Source organism: Gasterosteus aculeatus, chromosome 18, assembly GCF_964276395.1.
Source record: "Gasterosteus aculeatus chromosome 18, fGasAcu3.hap1.1, whole genome shotgun sequence".
Classification (NCBI taxonomy): domain Eukaryota; kingdom Metazoa; phylum Chordata; class Actinopteri; order Perciformes; family Gasterosteidae; genus Gasterosteus; species Gasterosteus aculeatus.
This window is the reverse complement of record NC_135706.1, coordinates 5214419-5233255: the sequence shown is the minus strand read 5'-3', so window position 1 is coordinate 5233255 and position 18837 is coordinate 5214419. Positions and strand designations below refer to the sequence as shown.

General features: G+C 46.9%; 2 protein-coding genes across 46 annotated transcripts in view; one reads left to right on the top strand and one right to left on the bottom strand.

The window, feature by feature from the left end:
• The window catches only part of afdna (afadin, adherens junction formation factor a), a 91027-nt gene that overhangs the window by 16599 nt on the left and 55591 nt on the right, over nucleotides 1–18837 (top strand). For 39 of the 45 annotated variants that reach the window (XR_013453327.1, XM_040159926.2, XM_078092991.1 and 36 more), the window contains exons 2-6: nucleotides 9628–9823; nucleotides 9931–10043; nucleotides 10337–10494; nucleotides 10672–10832; nucleotides 18328–18485. Coding sequence is in view for 44 of the 45 variants with exons in the window: in XM_040159926.2 (XP_040015860.2) it covers nucleotides 9628–9823; nucleotides 9931–10043; nucleotides 10337–10494; nucleotides 10672–10832; nucleotides 18328–18485 (786 nt within the window). In the remaining variant the exon portion in view is untranslated. The remainder of the gene's footprint in view (nucleotides 1–9627; nucleotides 9824–9930; nucleotides 10044–10336; nucleotides 10495–10671; nucleotides 10833–18327; nucleotides 18486–18837) is intronic. The other 6 variants (XM_078092981.1, XM_078092977.1, XM_078092982.1 and 3 more) reach the window with 1 other exon arrangement.
• Nucleotides 15808–18012, bottom strand: LOC120812025 (uncharacterized). Its single transcript, XM_078093002.1, has one exon. It carries the CDS (start codon nucleotides 17418–17420, stop codon nucleotides 16794–16796), a length of 627 nt encoding a protein of 208 aa, XP_077949128.1. The 5' UTR covers nucleotides 17421–18012; the 3' UTR covers nucleotides 15808–16793.

Genomic DNA, 18837 nt, shown 5'->3' with positions numbered 1-18837 from the left:
TACAGGCGGGGCCGCAACAATATTGACTCAGGAACTCAGTTCATTTTATTAGGCTCGTGTGTGTGTGTGAGAGACTAAGATGACGCACAGCAGCTGGAATCTATTCTTATTTTCAAACAGCCATCATCCAGAAAGCCTCTCTCCTCCCTTCCCGTTTAAACTTATCTTTTTAAAGCAGAAAAAGTTCATTTTTTGCATTCACTTCAAGTATTTAGTGTCTCCATGGGGACTAGGGTTTAATCTCTTTTTCTGTTTGCCAGTGTTTTAACCATAATAAAACGCAGGGCTTCGGTATAATATTCTTGCTTACTTATTTACAACTTGTCCTAATTACTAAATGCTATCTTTGTACCAGGAAGCACTCAGACATGCAGACTGTTGGGGTTGTCTATGAAACTTCTGTGTATAGACACAGAAGTGTCATAGACAACCCCAACAGTGGTTTACGTGCTTGGAAATGGAGCTCTGGTTAGTTTCCTGAACACCTGATAATCCTCCTTCCAACACTCCTTGACTTTGGGACAAGTCGTGTGTGTGTGTGTGTGTGTGTGTGTGTGTGTGTGTGTGTGTGTGTGTGTGTGTGTGTGTGTGTGTGTGTGTGTGTGTGGGTGTGGGTGTGTGTGGGTGTGGGGCCCCCCGCAGAGTGACAAAGTAGAGGTGACTGATGGTGGTTGATAACTCTGACGTGATAATCATTTCTGATGACGTCCTCTGGTTTATCGAGCAAACGCTCTCCTTCCAATTATATCATCACGTCATGGTTAATTAAATGAAGTATCCGGAATGCAGTTGTTTGTGGTGGCCGAGTTCTAAAAGGAGCCAATGCGCTGCCGTTGGATCCAAAACGTTTGTCTCTTTGCATGGTTTTCAGTCGCAAACCACCAGATTGTTTAATAGTCATAAATACCCAACTGGGACAAACAACAACAATAGACACTTTTGTTGAGGATGCATCAACAAATAGACAAAAAAAACATGAGAAAGGATCTTACACAAGCGGCTGATGGGCGGACAGTTTGTTTGGAACCTGTGCACCTCAGGTAGAGTTTATACATCTGAAGCTTCAATACATATTTTTCCCTTTTCCTTCCCAATGTTGTTTCTCTTTCTGGTCCTTTTCCATGCTATATTTGACAAAGAGAATTGGACTAACTTTCATAAATAGTCTCTTTATATATATATATATATATATATATATATATATATATTTGTTTCTCTTTTCTTTGTTGGCGAGCGTGCTGGCGAGCGTGCTGCATGGCGCAGCGGCGATGTTGTTTACATTTGAGGACACTTCCGACCACAAGAGACCGTTACTGAATTGGGGTGTAGTCGGTGGACTGCATCATGGATATACTCTTCCAATGCATATTGTTGACCCCTCTATTCAGTTTTCCCAAAGATTAGACGGCATAGGGACGACTGTTGGTGAGTGGGGAGCACGGTCGTCCTCCAATCAGGGGGTTGTGGGTTCGATCCCAGGCCCGGCTAACCCGCATGTCGTTGTGTCCTTGGGCAAGACACTTAACCCAACATTGCTATTGTAGCTGCGACTACAGTGTGTGAATGGTAGTTACTGATGGCAGGTGTCACTGTGTATGGTTCTCCTGTCATCAGTGTATGAATGGGTGTGAATGGGTGAATGATGTCATGTAGTGTTAAAGCGCTTTGAGTGGTCAGAAGACTAGAAAAGCGCTATACAAGTACAGGCCATTTACCATTTCTTCAAGGAGTTCAGAAAGTGATACTATTCATGGATAAACTAACCTGACAGGAATGTCCGTGTTTATTTGTCCTGTCCAGTTATTGAGTTGCCAACAGATTAAATTACTTGCAGTGTCCCCTACTATTGGTGCACGGATTGAGGCGCATACAAGGTAGGGGTGGGAATCTCTTGGCACCTCACGATTATCGATTCTAAACTGATAAAACGATTATCGATGCATCTCGATTTTCAAAATGTTCTCAAATCTGAGTTTGCTACTCAGAGGTTGCTAATCACTTCCTACTTTATTTGATAATCAAAGAAAATCAACAGATGAATTACCTTCTCTAAGAGAAAAAAAAATCTTTGTCACAAATATGATTTTCTATCAACAATGCAAGAACCAATGCAGCTTGCATTTCAACACAATATGGAAGTAGCCTATGTAAAAATAATATTAAACAGATTAATTTTTCCTTTAAAATAAGAAAAAGCTGCTCTTAGTCTCAGACCGGTCCGTATTTGTAAAATACCGGAAAAAAGTCCAAATCTGTGAATATCTTGCCAACTTTCAATACGGATCGACTTTTTGGAAAATCAAAATAATGAGGTAAGATATGCGCAGGCTCCTTCATAGTTCGGTAAAGTTGGCAAGATATTCATATTCAGACTGACGGACCGGTCTGAGAGCTGGACGCATTGCTCCAAATGTGCCGGTAATGATGGTAAATGATGGTTGTAGCTGGTTGACATCTACGGTCCACTACGATTACCGAAGGGGGGCGTTTGTTTTTTGACATACGTCAATAATGTATTGATGGTTTGTAACCAATCAGGTGTAGAGACCATGGTGACTGGCTCCGCCCCCTTACTGTCAAAAAGAAAAGCAGCAAGAGCGAAGAGAACACCTTCGAGCGTCAGCAGAGACTAACCTCGCGAGCGAGGAAGTTCACGTTTCGCGAGCGAGGAAGTTCACGTTTCGCGAGCGAGGAAGTTCACGTTTCGCGAGCGAGGAAGTTCACGTTTCGCGAGACAGACTTTTCTTTTTTTTATATTCCGATTATTAACTTTTCTGAATCGAGACCAAATCGTTCTAGAGAGAATTGAGAGAAATCAAAAAATCAAGGACATGTGTAGGCATACACAGACAGCGCACAGATTTGCTTACACCTCCGTGCCAACGCACACACGCACACACACAAAAGAGACAGGCACCAGGTGGGATCGTTTCTTCAGCCAGGGAGTGAAGTTACTCACTTTCTCATGCGATCACAGACGTGACCTTTGACCTCTCCCTTGGGAGACCTTTGACTCTGAGGTGTTACTGAAGTCGGCGTTATCCAGTCCCTCATTCACATGCACTTTTTATGCATGAGCGGTTTGTGTGTGATAGAAAATGGCATGTGCTGGATTAAAGGGTTTTCTTTTGATACCATAAAAGGGAACGTGTCTGCTGAGGATGAGCCAATACAGCATAGGTCACCAACTGGCGGACCGCGGTCCGGGTCCGGACCCAGAGGCCGTCCCATCCGGACCCGGACCGCCAGCCAAAACAGAAGGTTGTGATTTAAAACCTGACGGCGTTTTTATTTTTTTTACCCGGCGGCGCGGCTTTTGCAGTATTCACGGTAGTGGTTTAGCGGATGAGGAAACGCACAGACCAATTGCATGCGAGTTAAGCCATCCCACGTGATACCACTCAGCCAATCAAATCTATGCATTCTCGGCGGTAAACATTACGTCTCAAGACAGTGTGCGCCCGCGCTGAGAGATGAGAAAGTTAGAGAAGGAAAAAGAAAGATAACGACACATTTAGAAAACAAAGGGAGAGAAACGGACGACTGTGCCGGAGAAAGTTGAGGACAAGTCGATTGAGGCAGCAAAGGGAGAGAAACGGACAACTGCGCCGGAGAAAGTTGAGGAAAAGGCGAGTGAGACAGAGAAAGGGAGAGAAACATAAGGAACAAATGTCGCTCTCCAAAAAAAGAAAAGTTGACAGCGAAAATAGAGCATTTAATCCGGAATGGACAGACTTATTTCTGTTCATACTTCCCACAGGGAGCACAAAACCAGTGTGTCTTATATGTTCAGAAACCGTGGCACTTATTAAAAGTGGCAATGTGAAACGCCATTATGAGACAAAACAAAGGTTTTGAACAAACATACCCACTCAAATCCGAAGTGAGATCACAGAAAATAAGTGGCCTCACAGCCCAATATGAACAGTCAACCAGGATCCTGAGCCACACGTTCACTGCCCAACAACGTGCTAATGAGTGTTCCCTCAGAGTTGCTTGGATTTTGGGGCAACACAAAAAGCCATTTACTGATGCATGCATGCTTGTCAAAGAATGCATGAGTGTCGTCGCTGAAACATTACTTGACGGAAAACCAAAACAAGAGCTTTGTGATAAGATAAAGCAAATACCCATGTCAGCATCATCTGACACAAAGAAAGGTGAAATATTAACTCAGGATGTGCTAACCCAGCTAAATGAAGCCAAACATAAGGCACCATGTGTAGGCTTAGCTGTGGATGAGTCCACTGACATCTGTAACAATGCTCAGCTGTTGGTGTATGTCAGGTTTTTCAACACAGACCAGAAAGCATTCTGTGAAGACCTGTTAGGTGTCACTCCCCTTCAAACCAGTACAAGAGGAGAAGATATCTACCTGGCCATTAAGGAGATGTTAACGAAGAGAGGAATAGAGCCAACACAAGTGGTTTCAATAGCCACAGATGGAGCCCCTGCTATGATAGGGAGAGAGAAAGGAGCTGTAGCAAGACTGAAAGAGGACAATCCAGAGCTCATAGCTTACCATTGCATCATTCATCAATCTGTCCTCTGTGCCTCCCTGTCAGATGAGCATGCTGAAATGATGAATACAATGATGAAAATGATCCATTTTCTCAGGGCATCCTCTTCCACCCAGCATCGCATGCTGAGGGAATTCCTCAGAGAAGTTGATGCCAATGCTGATGATCTTTTGCTGCACAATAATGTGAGATGGCTCAGCAAAGGGAAGGTCTTAGCGCGCTTTTGGTCCATCAGGAGGGAAGTAGCATCTTTTTTGGCAGAGCTAAGACATCAGAAGGCAACGCAGTTTTCTCTCTTTTTAGGAAATGAGAAACAGATTGATAATGTGGCCTTTTTGGTTGATATCACTGCACATCTGAATGAACTGAATTTGAGGCTACAGGGCGAGGACAATTCAATTTGTGAACTGATGACCGCTGTCCGCTCCTTTCAAAAGAAACTTGAGTTGTTCAAGGAAGACCTGCAGGGAGACTGTGCACACTTCCCAGCAGTGCAGGAACAGGTACAGGGACAGAGAGATGTGTCTTCTTTTGTTGACTTCATTGATAAGTTGATCGTAAACTTCAGCAACCGTTTTGACAGCTTCAGCTTTGGACAGCAGCTCACCATGTTCATTCAGAACCCATTTATCATCACGGATGTCAGGGGGTTCTCAGAGGAAGTCACACAGCACTTTAAATGGGTAAATCCTGGGCCTCTCCAGATGCAACTGGTTGATCTCCAAGCAGATGTGTCCCTGAGAGCGCAGTTTCTAAGAACTGACCCTTCCACTTTCTGGCTCCAAACGGTCCCTGAGACAGCTTTTCCAGGTCTGAGGAAAGTTGCCATATACATCTTGACCATGTTTGGCTCCACCTACAACTGCAAGGCAGCTTTCTCCACGATGAATATCATCAAAAATAAATATCGTTCGAGGCTCACCAATGAGCACCTCCACATGTGCATGCGGATGGCCCTGACTCCATTCAAGCCCAGGTTTAAAGTCCTGGCAGGACAAGCTAGAGCTCAATTCTCCCACTGACCAACAAAGTGGGGGAGTGGGATGCAAGACTAATGCTCTAAAACTGTTAAATTGTTAAGATGTGTTAAGATTTATTATCTGTAAAATCGTTTGGGACTGAAACCGAAACGGGGACATTTAAGCTTTTCCTCCCTTTATTTTTTTTTTCTGAAGTTAAGCACTTTATTTGATTATTATTATTTATTATTACATGCACCATTTTCATTTTGTATTAATTTTATTTTAAAAATGCAGCCCTACTTTTATTTAGTTCATGAGAGAGCATTATACATATCTGCAGTCACACATAAGTCCAGTTCTATGTTACATGATAATAAATATTGTTAAAAAGTGTTTTAATCGTACCGAATTCCTTTGATTTGAAAGGTATTGATTATATGCAGATGTTGATACAACTACCAGGCTACTTAAATATATATCACACTAAATAGTTAGACATTGTGATCTTCTGGACCTTTGCTTCAAGAAAATTTCTCTAACTGGACCTCTTAACATTTTAGTTGAATACCCCTGCAATACAGGATTTACAATACCAGTCACTAAGCTTTCAAATTCACACATGCTCTAATAACATCTTTTTAGCTAAGAAACTGTTTTTTGATTTACTTTAGTGAGTGAGTTTTCTGCAATGAGTTATTCAAACGAACAGCACAAAAAACAATACAAACGCACTCTGCCCTGCTTTGTTTCTATGTCATTTAAAGAAAATCGCTGCCGTCTCTCATTAAAACTGTTCTTCTTGAAGTACTACTAGTAATAGAATAGGGTGTTGTACCAGGGGTTATAATATAACAGAAGGAGCAGCGGTTTCCAAATACATTATTGAACACTTGTATCTGCTTACATCCATGTAGCAATGTGTTACAAAGACTTAATAAATGGTTGTATTCAAAGACTTAATAAATGTTTGTATTGTGGTTCTAAATGAAAAATAGCGGGGTCTTGGTGAAAAGTGAAACCCAAGCCCTACTATATATTGAGTTTAAAACATTGATAAAGGTACATTTTCTCATTACTCTTATTTAAAGAACCCTTAAACTTTAAAGAGCTTTATCTGAGGACTGAATGAACCCTATGTCTTGGTGCTTACCATGTACATTATTATACCATTGATGCAGCTGCAATATTATGTTATTTAGCAAATAATGGCTTATGATGCGCTGACTGTCCAGGATGAAATACTTTTGTCCCCTCTTAGAATGACAGACTGCTTCTCCCTCATCAGTCTCAACCAAGTTCTCTCTGAGCTGATAACTCTAAGTGTGCCATACATAGTTCTGTGTAATATGTTTATCGCTCGTGTGTGTGTGTGTGAGCGAGAGAATGTTCTGATGCCTTGCATAGTGACAAAGAGGATTGGGACACGCACACACTACAATACCATATAGATATGATACACACAGTAGATGCACATTAATTAATTAGCATTGGTACTCAAGGTGTGTGTGTGTGTGTGCGCTGCCCGTTAACCCACAACATAAACACACACAGTGACAGAAGCAGTCCAAAATCATATGCTTCCCTAAACCCTGAGTTTGTTTGTGTGTATGTGTCAGCGTGCGACAGACAGCGTGCTGCCTTATCCGGGCTGGTATTGTGTTGCATTAGCATTTCCTCTCAGCCTGTGTGCTGTTTGCGAAATAATAAAAGCTGGGATTATTGGAATGAAAGCTGCAGAAAGGAATAACTGAACGGTTTGTTCTTGTTTGTGCCACATGACATTTAGAGCATTTAGCTGAGACACTCAAAAAAATGCTTGGAATTGAGATGCCAAACACTGGCCCCAAGGTCAGATTTGTGACCTGTTTAAAAATGTTTTAATGGTAAATCATTTGTGAAATGAAGCCAGTATCAATTTAAGAACATAATGTCTGTTTATTTTATAGTGAATTATTGTCCTTTATAAGTCACACCCCTCACAATTAGATTTGTTATTAAGTTTTGTGCATGTGACATTCATCCAAATATCTTGTGTATTAGCCTCACAATCTCTCTGCTGCACACTACCATTACGTCAACACTACACCTCCCATGATTCACCCTGGCAGCCTTCTCAGAGGACATTATAATGGTGGCATAGACCGAGAGGTTTGACCTGTTTAGTGTAGTCACTTTGCAGCTGAATGATTGCGTAATTGATAGCATAAAGAAACACAAGTTTGAAAGTGACATTTCCTGGAAGTACAACAGAACATTGCTGCTGTTCTGGACTTGAGCTCCAGTCAGTTTTTTTGTATTTCTTTTAGCCAGATGATTGCATTTACATCTAAGAGTGTAGGATTGGACCATTGCCTTGACTCTGATATCCAGGAAAGTAAGACCAGACCTTTTTCTGGAGGGTTCGGTGTGTCGCTTGTACCGCGGTGTCGAGGTGTGTGATTTCAAGACTGTGCCTGAACTGCTCCGTAATTATGTGCATGCAGGACTGGACCATGTACATAAACATGGGGCTGTTGGCACAGGCCACACCTGGAGACATGTGTCCGTCAAACTGTTGCACCATGTCCATTCCCAGTAGCCAAAAGGCCGTACTGGTTGTACTAGACACCATGTTAAATTTGCGCTACTGGCTCTCAGCTGGGCTTTGTTTGAAGCCCAGTGGACCAGTGTCTCCACAGTAACAGTAACCAACGGTTACGCAAGCTCGACAACAGCTAACCGTCAATGACCCAAATTCCAGCAGTAAATCACAACATACATACACACATTCCCAACTCCACCCTTTCCTATCGAAACTACGCTTAGCTTCCACTCTGCGCGACTGTCTCGATCAAACGGGGAACGTGTGAGCGAACGGAGGGAGGTAACGAGGGAGAAAGCTGACGTAAAGACAGAGAGGGAAACTATTTCTCTCTTGTTCAATGAAAAAAACATACGGAAAGGGTTTCGTCAGCAATCTCTTCTTTTTGTCCGGTCGCATTTAAGAATGGATCAGTCCTCACGTCTGCTGGCTGTGTTATTACACTCAAGCAGGAGGCCACATACAGACTTTACCACTGTATAGTTATTGTGTAACTTGCTGCCTCAAATCTGCCTACCCAAGAAAACTAAAGGTTAAAGTGCATTGTTTTGCTAATGAAAACACTTATTTAAATTCATAATTTAACTTCACAATCCTAATAGGTTGTTTTGTGCACGTTTAAAGGCTGTATTTTGTTAAATGTTGGGTTTTGTCTCATATCTTTATTGTGTTTACGTTATGTTCCACATGGTCGCCCACATGATACCGTGATAGTGAAGCGTCCAGTTTTTTTCTTCTTATCGCTGAGAGGAAGATGATATCACCCTTTAGTTTTCAGTACATGTTCGCTTTGCAATGTCTACAAGCTCCCTTGGAGTTGTCATGCTTCTAATGGTAATTGCCATGACATATGTGGCCAGTTTTATGGCTAAACCTTAACGAATGCAGACACATGCTGTGTCAGCACCGTTTTACATATTATTATATATCAGGCCCGGTGCGTGCGTGTGTCTTTAAGTAGTGGAGTCTGCAAAGGGAAATGTCAACACGCAGGCAATAAATTTGCACCTATTTCAGCACGCTCCTATCCCATCCAGCACTGGCTCTGCTCCACCCTGTGTGGGTTTGTGTAAGACAGAGTGGTGAGAGAGGTCTATAACACAATAAATGGTAGCGCTTTCATTTTCTGAGCCGGGAGGTGAGGACGTTTCTATATGTTTGGTCATTATTACAAGAAAAAGGGTTTTCTCAAAAGTGAATAGATCTCCTTCAACGAACGTACCATTAGCCGTGCACAAAAGGAAGTCATTTAGGTTTCAAAGTCGGTTTACGTAACGAAACCTTTTCTCTGGTCGTCACACAAACTTGCTGACACACTTTGCTTCCTGGCTCTGAGCCACTGTGGCTTCTCTTCTCCCGCGACACTCAAGGCTGCTGAACAGTCACCTTACTGCACAGAGCTGATGACTGCTTTACAATAATCATCAAGGAGCATTTAAATCGGTTGGCTTGAACAGAATGATCTTTTGTCAACAGGTGTTGTATGCATGTAAACCGGAACATACTCGCTGTAGAATGCTTTTCTGCTCTCCAGTTAACCGTTTGTAAAAAATCTCTTGCACAGGACTTGGAGTTCCACGGCGTGATGCGGTTCTACTTCCAGGATCGCGTTGCCGGTAACTTTGCCACCAAGTGCATCCGGGTGTCCAGCACAGCGACAACGCAGGACGTCATTGAGACGCTGGCGGAGAAGTTCCGACCTGACATGAGGATGCTGTCCTCGCCAAAGTACTCGCTGTATGAGGTCCACGTCAGCGGCGGTGAGTGCCACAAGCCGGGGGAGACAGGGTTCCCGGTTTCAATGTTAGTAATATTAATACCACGACATGGTGGACTCTGGGACGAACCGCTGTGTCTGTGTTTTTAGAAGAGCGTCAGCTGGACCTGGACGAGAAGCCGCTGGTCGTGCAGCTGAACTGGAACAAAGACGACCGAGAGGGACGCTTCGTCCTGAAGAACGAGAACGACATCCTCCCTAAGGTCGGCTGCTTGTCCGTTAACCTGCTGGAGTCTGTTCTCCACTGAGCGGACTCATCCATCCATCCATCCATTCATTCATGCGTCCGAAAGGAATTATCCTTAAGCACCTTACGCTAACAGCTAAAAAACACATCTAGAATATCCGGATACATGTTGTTATCCAGAGTTTTTAAAGCTAAATCAAAGCGCCTCATTACATCTGACCTAATCAGATACGAGTACGTCATTGGAAGCATCATCCTGGTGTACTCTCCTGGAGCACCTCAATCACTCTTTATTCCCCTTTCTACCAGAAGAGTCAGAGTAATGGTCCGGAGAAGGAGAAGGACGGCGTGATCCAGAACTTCAAGAGGACTTTATCCAAGAAGGAGAAGAAGAAGGAAAAGAAGAGGGAGAAGGAGTTTGCCCGGATCCCCGATGGAGACGAGCATACGCTCACCCGGGAGGACGGGTAAGACACCCAGGCTCATCCATCTTTTATAATGCCTAGAAAAGCACAGAAACTCCCAAAGAGGAAAGACTCGTTGACCTCTCTGCTCCTCCATCCATCTTATCCCCCCCCATCACCCCTCCTCACTCATTTTGAATTATCCCCTCCGTCATTCGTCTCCCTCGTTCCTGGGTTTAGGGAAAACAGTCGTCTGGCGGCAGAGGTTTACAAGGACATGCCGGAGACCAGCTTCACCAGGACAATCTCCAACCCGGAGGTGGTGATGAAGAGGAGACGCCAGCAGAAGCTCGAGAAACGCATGCAGGAGTTCATGAGCAGCGACGGGAGGCCCGACTCAGGTACTACCTTCTGTGGAGCTTCTAATAACCTCTTCTACAAAAACGTAGCGCATCACACACACAAGTATGTACACAAACACACACTGTTTCCTCTGACCAGCCCATCGTGCTTGGTTCCCAGTGGCTGTCAACCCCCCCCCCCCCCTCCCCCCCCCAAAAAAACAATGAAATCCACATGCCTTTAAGACTGAACGCTGTCTGCATAGATCCAAATAAAGGTGTGGAATCATACTAACCCATTGCACTAGCATTTCATTCCACTTTATTTTATTACTTGTGCACTGTTGTCTTGTCTGTCTACTGTCGCGCACTAACCGCCAAGACAAACTCCTTGTATGTTTGACATATTTTGGCTAATAAATGTTTCCTGATTCCTGATTCCTGATTCCCTGGAGCTGAATTTCATTCTTTCTCGTAAAATGCAGGACGTTTTAAAAAAAATACCATGACTTTTCCGTAGTCAAAGGAGTAATCAAGGGCTCGATGATTTCTTTGAAAGAGCTCCAGAGATTCTCTGCCGGGGTCGGTGGACTTGCTATACGGACAAGCTTTTATTAGATTTGGTAGTGGGCTCACTACCAACTCACACAGGGTTTAAAGAGCAGCAGTTATTTAAAAGTAGCAACAGAAATATGCAGATTGGGGCATGCGTACAAGCTGTTTTAATAAGGCTTTATCTATACGGAATGAGTCTCCGGGCAGGCCGTGGAAAAAAACGAGTAGAACCCAGCTAATGACACCCCTACTACAGAGCGTCGGTGGAAAGTATAGGGATGCCTCACAGCAGAAGGAGCAAAAAGACTGATCCAGAATTAGGGAACGATGAGTGGAGCCAAATCTAAAAACCTTCCCCCAGAGCGAATGTGACATCATGTTAAGATCCAGAGTGTGTTTAGAAAAAAGTCCTAATGTCTCTGTGTGGCTGTCCTGACGCGTACCCCAGGGAAAGTCTGCAGAGCGACTCGGAACACTACAGTTCAAGGCCCCTCTTCGTCGAACTTGACTGAGCTCGCCAGAATCTGCCAGGAAGCAGCTGGTGAAGGTGTTCTGCAGCTGTAAATGCCACCCAGCAGTACTCATCGTGAATGGGAAATTCTGTTGCCATAGATTACCGATCAGTCAGCTTACATCAGGTGCTCCGCTGCAGGCCATATGTCCTAGAGGGACGTCTCCAGCCGACATAAAAATGCCAAAAAAAATGATGCACACGTCGCCTGAACGAAACAAACACGACGGCTGCTTCGGTGACTCAAAACATTATTGAATCATTCTGACAGACAGACAGATGGACCAGTGAACCCGACAGTAGAATCTGCTTTAACCACGGTCCACACACACGCGGTGGGACAGCGTGGCTTGTGGTCAGACAGTGACGTTCTCCCAGCAGTAACTGCTATTTTAAACAAGCTTGTTTTTATATAATGCCTGAAAACCCTGTTTGCTTAGCTGAAGACTCCCTTGTGGCTTTTTACCAAGGTGATCATTTCCCGTTTGTTTCCCTGAAACGTGTGCTAAATTAAATATATTTTGCAAGCACTACAGTAACTTTGGGTTACTTAACGTAACCTCGGTTCTTTGATAACAGAGTGAGGTGTTTCACTATGGGAATCGCCTCGGCGTGACCAACTAAGGAAGCTCCAATGACACCATGTCTGCCAGTGACAGACAGGTCGAACTGTGCTCTCGAACTGTCCCCTCATGTTACCACAGTCGACCGCCCCTCGCAAATCATTCTACACCGATTTCTTTCTGTGTCAATGCAAGGAGGGATGTGTGGTGAAACACCTCACTCTGTTATCAAAGAACCAAGGTTACGTTAAGTAACCCAAAGTTCTTTTTCTAACTTCGTTCGGTGTTTCACTATGGGAGATATAGACCGCTCCCGTATTGCATGTCGTTCCCGAAGCCAAAAATTGTTTAGCCCGGTAATGACCATCACAGGGACTTTGGCGCGTTGGCCTCTAGCACAGCATGTGCTAAGGAAGGCCCTGAGACATCTAGCCTATAAAACCTTACAAAAGTGTGAGGTGTAGACCCACTTGCTGCCGCACAAATATCCTGCACTGGAACCCCCTTGAACAGGGCCCATGAAGTGGCCATACTCCTCGTGGAATGAGCCTTCAAACCCTGCGGGGGCTGCAAACCCCTACAACTATAGACTAGAGATATGGTCTCCACAATCCAGTGGGACAGCCTCTGGTGTGACAATGGTTTTCCTTTGTGAGAATTGGCCCAGGACACGAACAGCTGATCTGCTTTTCTGAACCCTGCCGATCTACTCACATACAAATGCACTGCTCGCACCGGACACAACGTGTTAAGCCTTCGTTCCTCTGAGGAGGAAAACGGAGGAGGGTGAAAAGCTGAAAGCTCCACCGTGGGACACTTGTATGCTGCCTCCACCATCTTAGGCACAAAAGCCGGGTTGGGCCGCATACAGACCCTAGTGAGCCCTGGAGCAAACTGTAAGCAGGAAGGGCGAACGGATAAAGTCTGTAAGTCACTCACATGCTTTGCTGTGGTTAAAGCCAAGAGCAAGGCTGTCTTAAGTGAAATAAATTTCATCTCCGCTGGCTCAAACGGGTGTTGAGAGAGGGCCTCCAACACCATCAATAGATCCCACAGAGGAACCAGGGGCCTGGAGACGGGGAGCTTACGGCGAGCACCTTTCATGAAACGACATACTAAAAGTCTACTAAATCCTGCAGAAAACATAGCAGGTTAACCACTGGACACCGGAAAGGAATGATGTGCCTAAAACGGCACCATTCCTTAAAAACCCGTCATTTACCACTGTAAAGAGAGCGCGTGGAGGCGGCTCTTGCACTCTGAATGGTGTCAATGACCCGTTCAGGCAGGCCTGTTGCGTTCAGGTTCCACCTCTCACCGGCCAAGCCCAGAGCGCTATTCGATCTGGGTGAGGGTGGTAGATCTCCCCGCCAGCCTGGGACAGAAGGTCCCTGCGTATGGGCACGGCCACGGCTCGTCCGTCAAGAGCTGTATTATTTCCGCCACCCAATGTTTGGACGGCCACCGCGGCGCTATCAGGATTAGCGTCAAGCCCTGTTCTCGTACCTTGTCTAGAGTCTGGGAGATCAGGCTGAGCGGGGGGAATGCATAGAGCAGGACGTTTGGCCACGAGTGGGCCGGCGCATCCATCCCCAGTGGTGCGTTTGCGTCTGCCAGGGAGAAAAACAGTGGACATTGAGTGTTTTCCCGCGAGGCGAAAAGATCTACGTCTGCTTGGCCGTATTTCTGCCAGACTTGCTTCACCACTTGAGGGTGAAGAGCCCACTCTCCGTACAGAGGGTTCCCTCGGGACAGAAGATCTGCACCCCTGTTCCGCACCCCTGGAACGTATGTGGCTCGAAGAGACAGGAGCTTGGTGCTGCTCCACAGGATTAGCTTTCGAGCCAACCTGTGTAACTGCAGTGAGCGAGTGCCGCCTTGGCGGTTGATGTACACCACGACGGTGGTGTTGTCTGTATTTACCAGGACGTGGCGTCCCTGGAGAAATGTCAGAAAATGTTTTAGTGCATAAAACACTTCCCAGAGTTCCAAGATGTTTATGTGACTCTGAGCCAGCCTCGGCTCCCAGGTTCTGTTCATCGTCCTGCCCGACATGGTTGCTCCCCACCCTGATAGGGAGGCATCAGTTGTCAAGGTTATCCTGGATGACACCGCCCCCAGCGCGAGAGCCGTCACGTCCTCCCACGGGCGGCGCGCAGCCACGCACGACTGTAACACTTTCACTCTGCGGTTGAGGTGACGACGCGGGCACAGGCGCAATGCCGCGACCCAGGGCTGAAAATCCCTCATCCGTAGAAGCCACAAATGTACCACAGATATCACTGACACCATCAGGCCGAGCAAGCGAAGGCATAGTCTGAACGACACGCCTTCCCCAGCCGGAAGAGGGAGAGGCACTGTGTGAGGGACGTTACTCTCGCCTCAGTCAGCTTGACGCGATAGGAAACAGAGTTTATGTTGAGACCCAAGTAATCTGTACACTGTGCCGGTTCGACTCGACTCTTTGTCCAGTTTATATTGAACCCCAGATCCGTGAGATGATTTATCACCGTAGCGGAATCTTTGACCGCCTGCTCTTGTGACTGGGAGCATATCAGATAATCGTCTATGTACGCGAAAATCCTGATGCCGCTGTTCCGTAACGGCGCCAAAGCGGCTTCCACACACCTACTGAACACCCGCGGGGCTAATGAGAGCCCGAATGGGATGGCTTGGTACTCGTAGGCTAAGCAAACCTGAGAAACCTCCGGTGTGCTGGATAAATGGCGATATGAAAATAAGCGTCCGAAAGATCGATCGTTACGAACCAATCCCCCGGACGGATTGAATGGCAGAGCCGTGTACTTGCGTGCCTGTTTAACACACAGAGATCTAAAATGGGGCGGAGGGAAGTACTCCCCTTTTTTGGGATGAGGAAGTAGCGGGAGTAAAAACCCCGCTGAGCTTCCTCGCTCGGGACAGCTCTGATTGCCTGTTTGTTCAACAGCGATGTTATTTCGCCCTCTAGGACTCAAGCTGAATCGCCCTTGGCTACTGAAACTAACACCCCGTTGAATCTGGGTGGCTTCATAGCGAATTGTAGTCTGTACCCCTGAGAAATAGTTGATAAGACCCACGGATGCACTGCGCATGCGCGCCACCGTTCTGCCCGACCAGTGAGTGGGCTGAACACACCGTACGGTGACGTCACTTCCCTCACCTGGAGGACGCAGCCTCGGTGGAGCGTGATTTCCCCCTGTGGGGATTATGGGGCCATGACATGGATTTGTTTTTATAATGTATTTCGCCCTCGGCCTTCGGCCTGGCTGCGAGAATACAAACTTTATATCTTTTGTTTGAGGTGGGAAGAAGTGCTTGGTGACACTGTGTTACCCGCTGCCCCCGATCCCTTGAACGAGAGGGGGGAGAAACATCAAAAGCTCCTCTGGAGAAAACACCAGGGAATTTGGAATACAAACTCGTGGGGTATGTCTCACCTCCACCGCCCTTCTTTTCTTTGAAGGTGGAGGGGAGGGAAAAGCAAGGCCGGTTAGGATGTGCGCTTCTTCTTCCCTTCCCCGGGGTGGGATGGGCGGTTCTTTGCTGCAGTGGCTGCAAAGGAGTGTTTGCCCCATGGTTTGGGGTTTTCCACTCGAGGCTGCTGGTCTGCTGACTCGCTGCCTGTCTGTGCGGTCTGGCGCCTCCCCGTGCCCCCCTCACAGCTGCGACTGCAGCTGCAAAACCAGCCCTGGGCACCTGCGGGATGCGAGGGATGTGCTTTCGTGGCAAACAGGTTGAAGGGTTCGCCCTCTTGTTTCCTGAGGGTGCTGGCCTCCCTCATCTTTTCAAGAGCAGGGCCAAACAAACCCTTAGCTGGGTCATAAGCAGCATCCATCACCTCTGCCTTCTGCACATCGCTGAGGCCCGAAAGATTCAGCCATAGGGCCCTCTCGCCTGAGACCGCGACCATTACACGGCCACAGCCCTGCACCGCACCACGTGATGAGTGGAGGATGAGATCATTTAGCACGCAAATCTCATCCCACAGGGCCGGTTTCGTGACCCAGAGTCCAGTTGCCTGCCCATCTCCTCTAAGATTTCTCCCTGGTACCCAGACAAGTCACCGCGTTTAGCGAACACACTGACTGTGCCGCATAGTACATTCTCTGCAAAACAGAGGCGGTGAGGCGCTCTGTTTTATTAGGCAGGATGATGTTCGAGGAAGCTGAGAGAGAGCGGCGGTTTGGGTGGAGGTGGTAAGCCACTGAAGGTTCTACCTCTTGTGGGCCTGCTAGGCCCAGCTCCCCCATCCCATCAACCTCCAGTTTAGAGTAGCCCTTGGTGGGGAGCTTACTCTTGAACGGGCTGGACCAGTATCTGCCCATTTCCTTCATGCAGATGGGCACGGCTGGCAGAAGTTGTTTAGATGGCGGTAGGGTTGGCGGCGGCCTTTTACCGTCGTATAGGTCTCTTCCCCCCCCCTGTAGCATCTTGGGCTGCCGGCCATTGTACGCCCAATTTTGACGCGGCCCGTTTGCAGACCTCATACAGGTTGTTGTCCACTGGGGGGACAACATCAGATGCACTGGGGGGTCTGGGTGGTTCGACAGGAAAAGTGGAGTCATCCTCCTCCTCTTCAATGTCGTCCACGTCAAGGAGGTCAGAGTTGGCATCGCCCTCTGCGTCCTCACCACCCAGCTCCAGTTCGAGCAGTTCCTCGAAAAGTGGAGGCATTTCCGTGGACTCAGCATCCATCATGTCCGCCCAGCTCGAAGAAGCTCGCAGCAGGTGGGTGCTAGTTGAGGCTTTTGGGGCAGTTCCAGACAGGCACGGGTCCTGCTTTGAGGATGCCGCCACTCTAAGCCGTCTCTCCCGAATCTTCTCCGGCATTGGCTCACAGTGTAGACAGGTCTGTGGATCCGCCAGAGCCGCCTGGGCGTGTTTAGCGCCCATGGAGGCTATGCACATCGGATGAGGGTCCCTGCCCGAGATGGATGCCCGGCATGACGCAGGGCACGGGCGGGATGCAGCCTCTTTGGCTTTCAGCTCTGACCCTTTGGCGGGGGTAGCAGCCGACATAGCAACTGAGAAGAGAGGGGAATACACAACAATTAACCGAGCCTAGCGTTAGCTTAGCTTGACGGTAAATTGCTTCGGTAACCGGGGGTTTATCCCGCTAACCGCGCACCGTAACAGTTTGCTCGTCGTGACACGTTAGCAAAACAACGGTTACTCGGCTCGACTAGCAAACTAATGCTAACCGAGACCCGGCAGGCTCGCCGTAACGCGTTAGCCCAAGATAATGGCACAGTCACCGAAGGCACAGGTAATCAAATACCGAGCCGTCGGGAGAACAGTTCGTCTTGACGCGGACACTGCCTTAATACTGTGTAGTAACCAAATACACTTCTATGAAGTAACTTACCCAGCAAATCCAGACTACAGCCAGGAGCTGCGTTCGGCGACGCGTCCTAATGGGTCGTCTGCGAACCGTTAAGCAGCAATCCAAGCTAGCCAAGATAAGCTGAGGGAGCTATAGTTCTTCACGGGAAGAAAACGAGAATGATTTGCGAGGGGCGGTCGACTGTGGTAACATGAGGGGGCGGGGCCCCAGCACAGTTCGACCTGTCTGTCCCTGACAGACGTGGTGTCATTGGAGCTTCCTTAGTTGGTCACGCCGAGGCGATTCCCATAGTGAAACACCGAATGAAGTTAGAAAAAGAACTCCCCTTCCAGCAACTCGACTAACATAGCTCTTTACATCTCCTGTTCTGTGTAGTCATTTCATATGTTCAAGTAAGACCGGTGATCCTTACTGTTATTGCATGGTGTTGGACAGAAGAGCAGAGGGAGACGTATTGTTAAGCAGTGGCAGTAGATGTAGACTACTGTAGATAGTAGATGCAGCCAGCTCGGAGGATCCGACGCGCTTTCGTGTGAAGGGTGAAATTAGTAACAAAATCTGTGTTTTCTTCTTCCGTTGCAGGAGGCACTTTGCGGATATACGCCGACAGCCTGAAGCCCAACATCCCATACAAGACCATCCTGCTCTCCACAAGAGACACGGCAGACTTTGCTGTGGGAGAGGCGCTGGAGAAGTACGGTCTGGAGAAGGAGAACCCCAGAGAGTACTGCATTTCCCGGGTAACGTTGCTTATCTCCCTGCAACTCCTTCGCCTTTTACCTTTTTTTCGGGAACTCATCATCTAAAACAAAATGGCAAAGGCCTCCTCCTCCACCACTGTACAAGCAAAAACCACCATTTGTTAAGTTCCCCTACAAGTCAAGCTACTTTTGGCCAGAAAACCTAACTTTAGGAATAGGTTTTTGATGACTTCCAAGCCAGCTGCAGCTGCAATCAATGCTGTTCGACAGAGTCACATTGAATGTACATATTAGATGGCAGCAGCACCTCATTTGTCATGATTTTACATGCAACGAATTCAAAAGGGAGTTAAAACCCTCTTAGTTCTCAAAATTGCTGTCTTCTTATCTC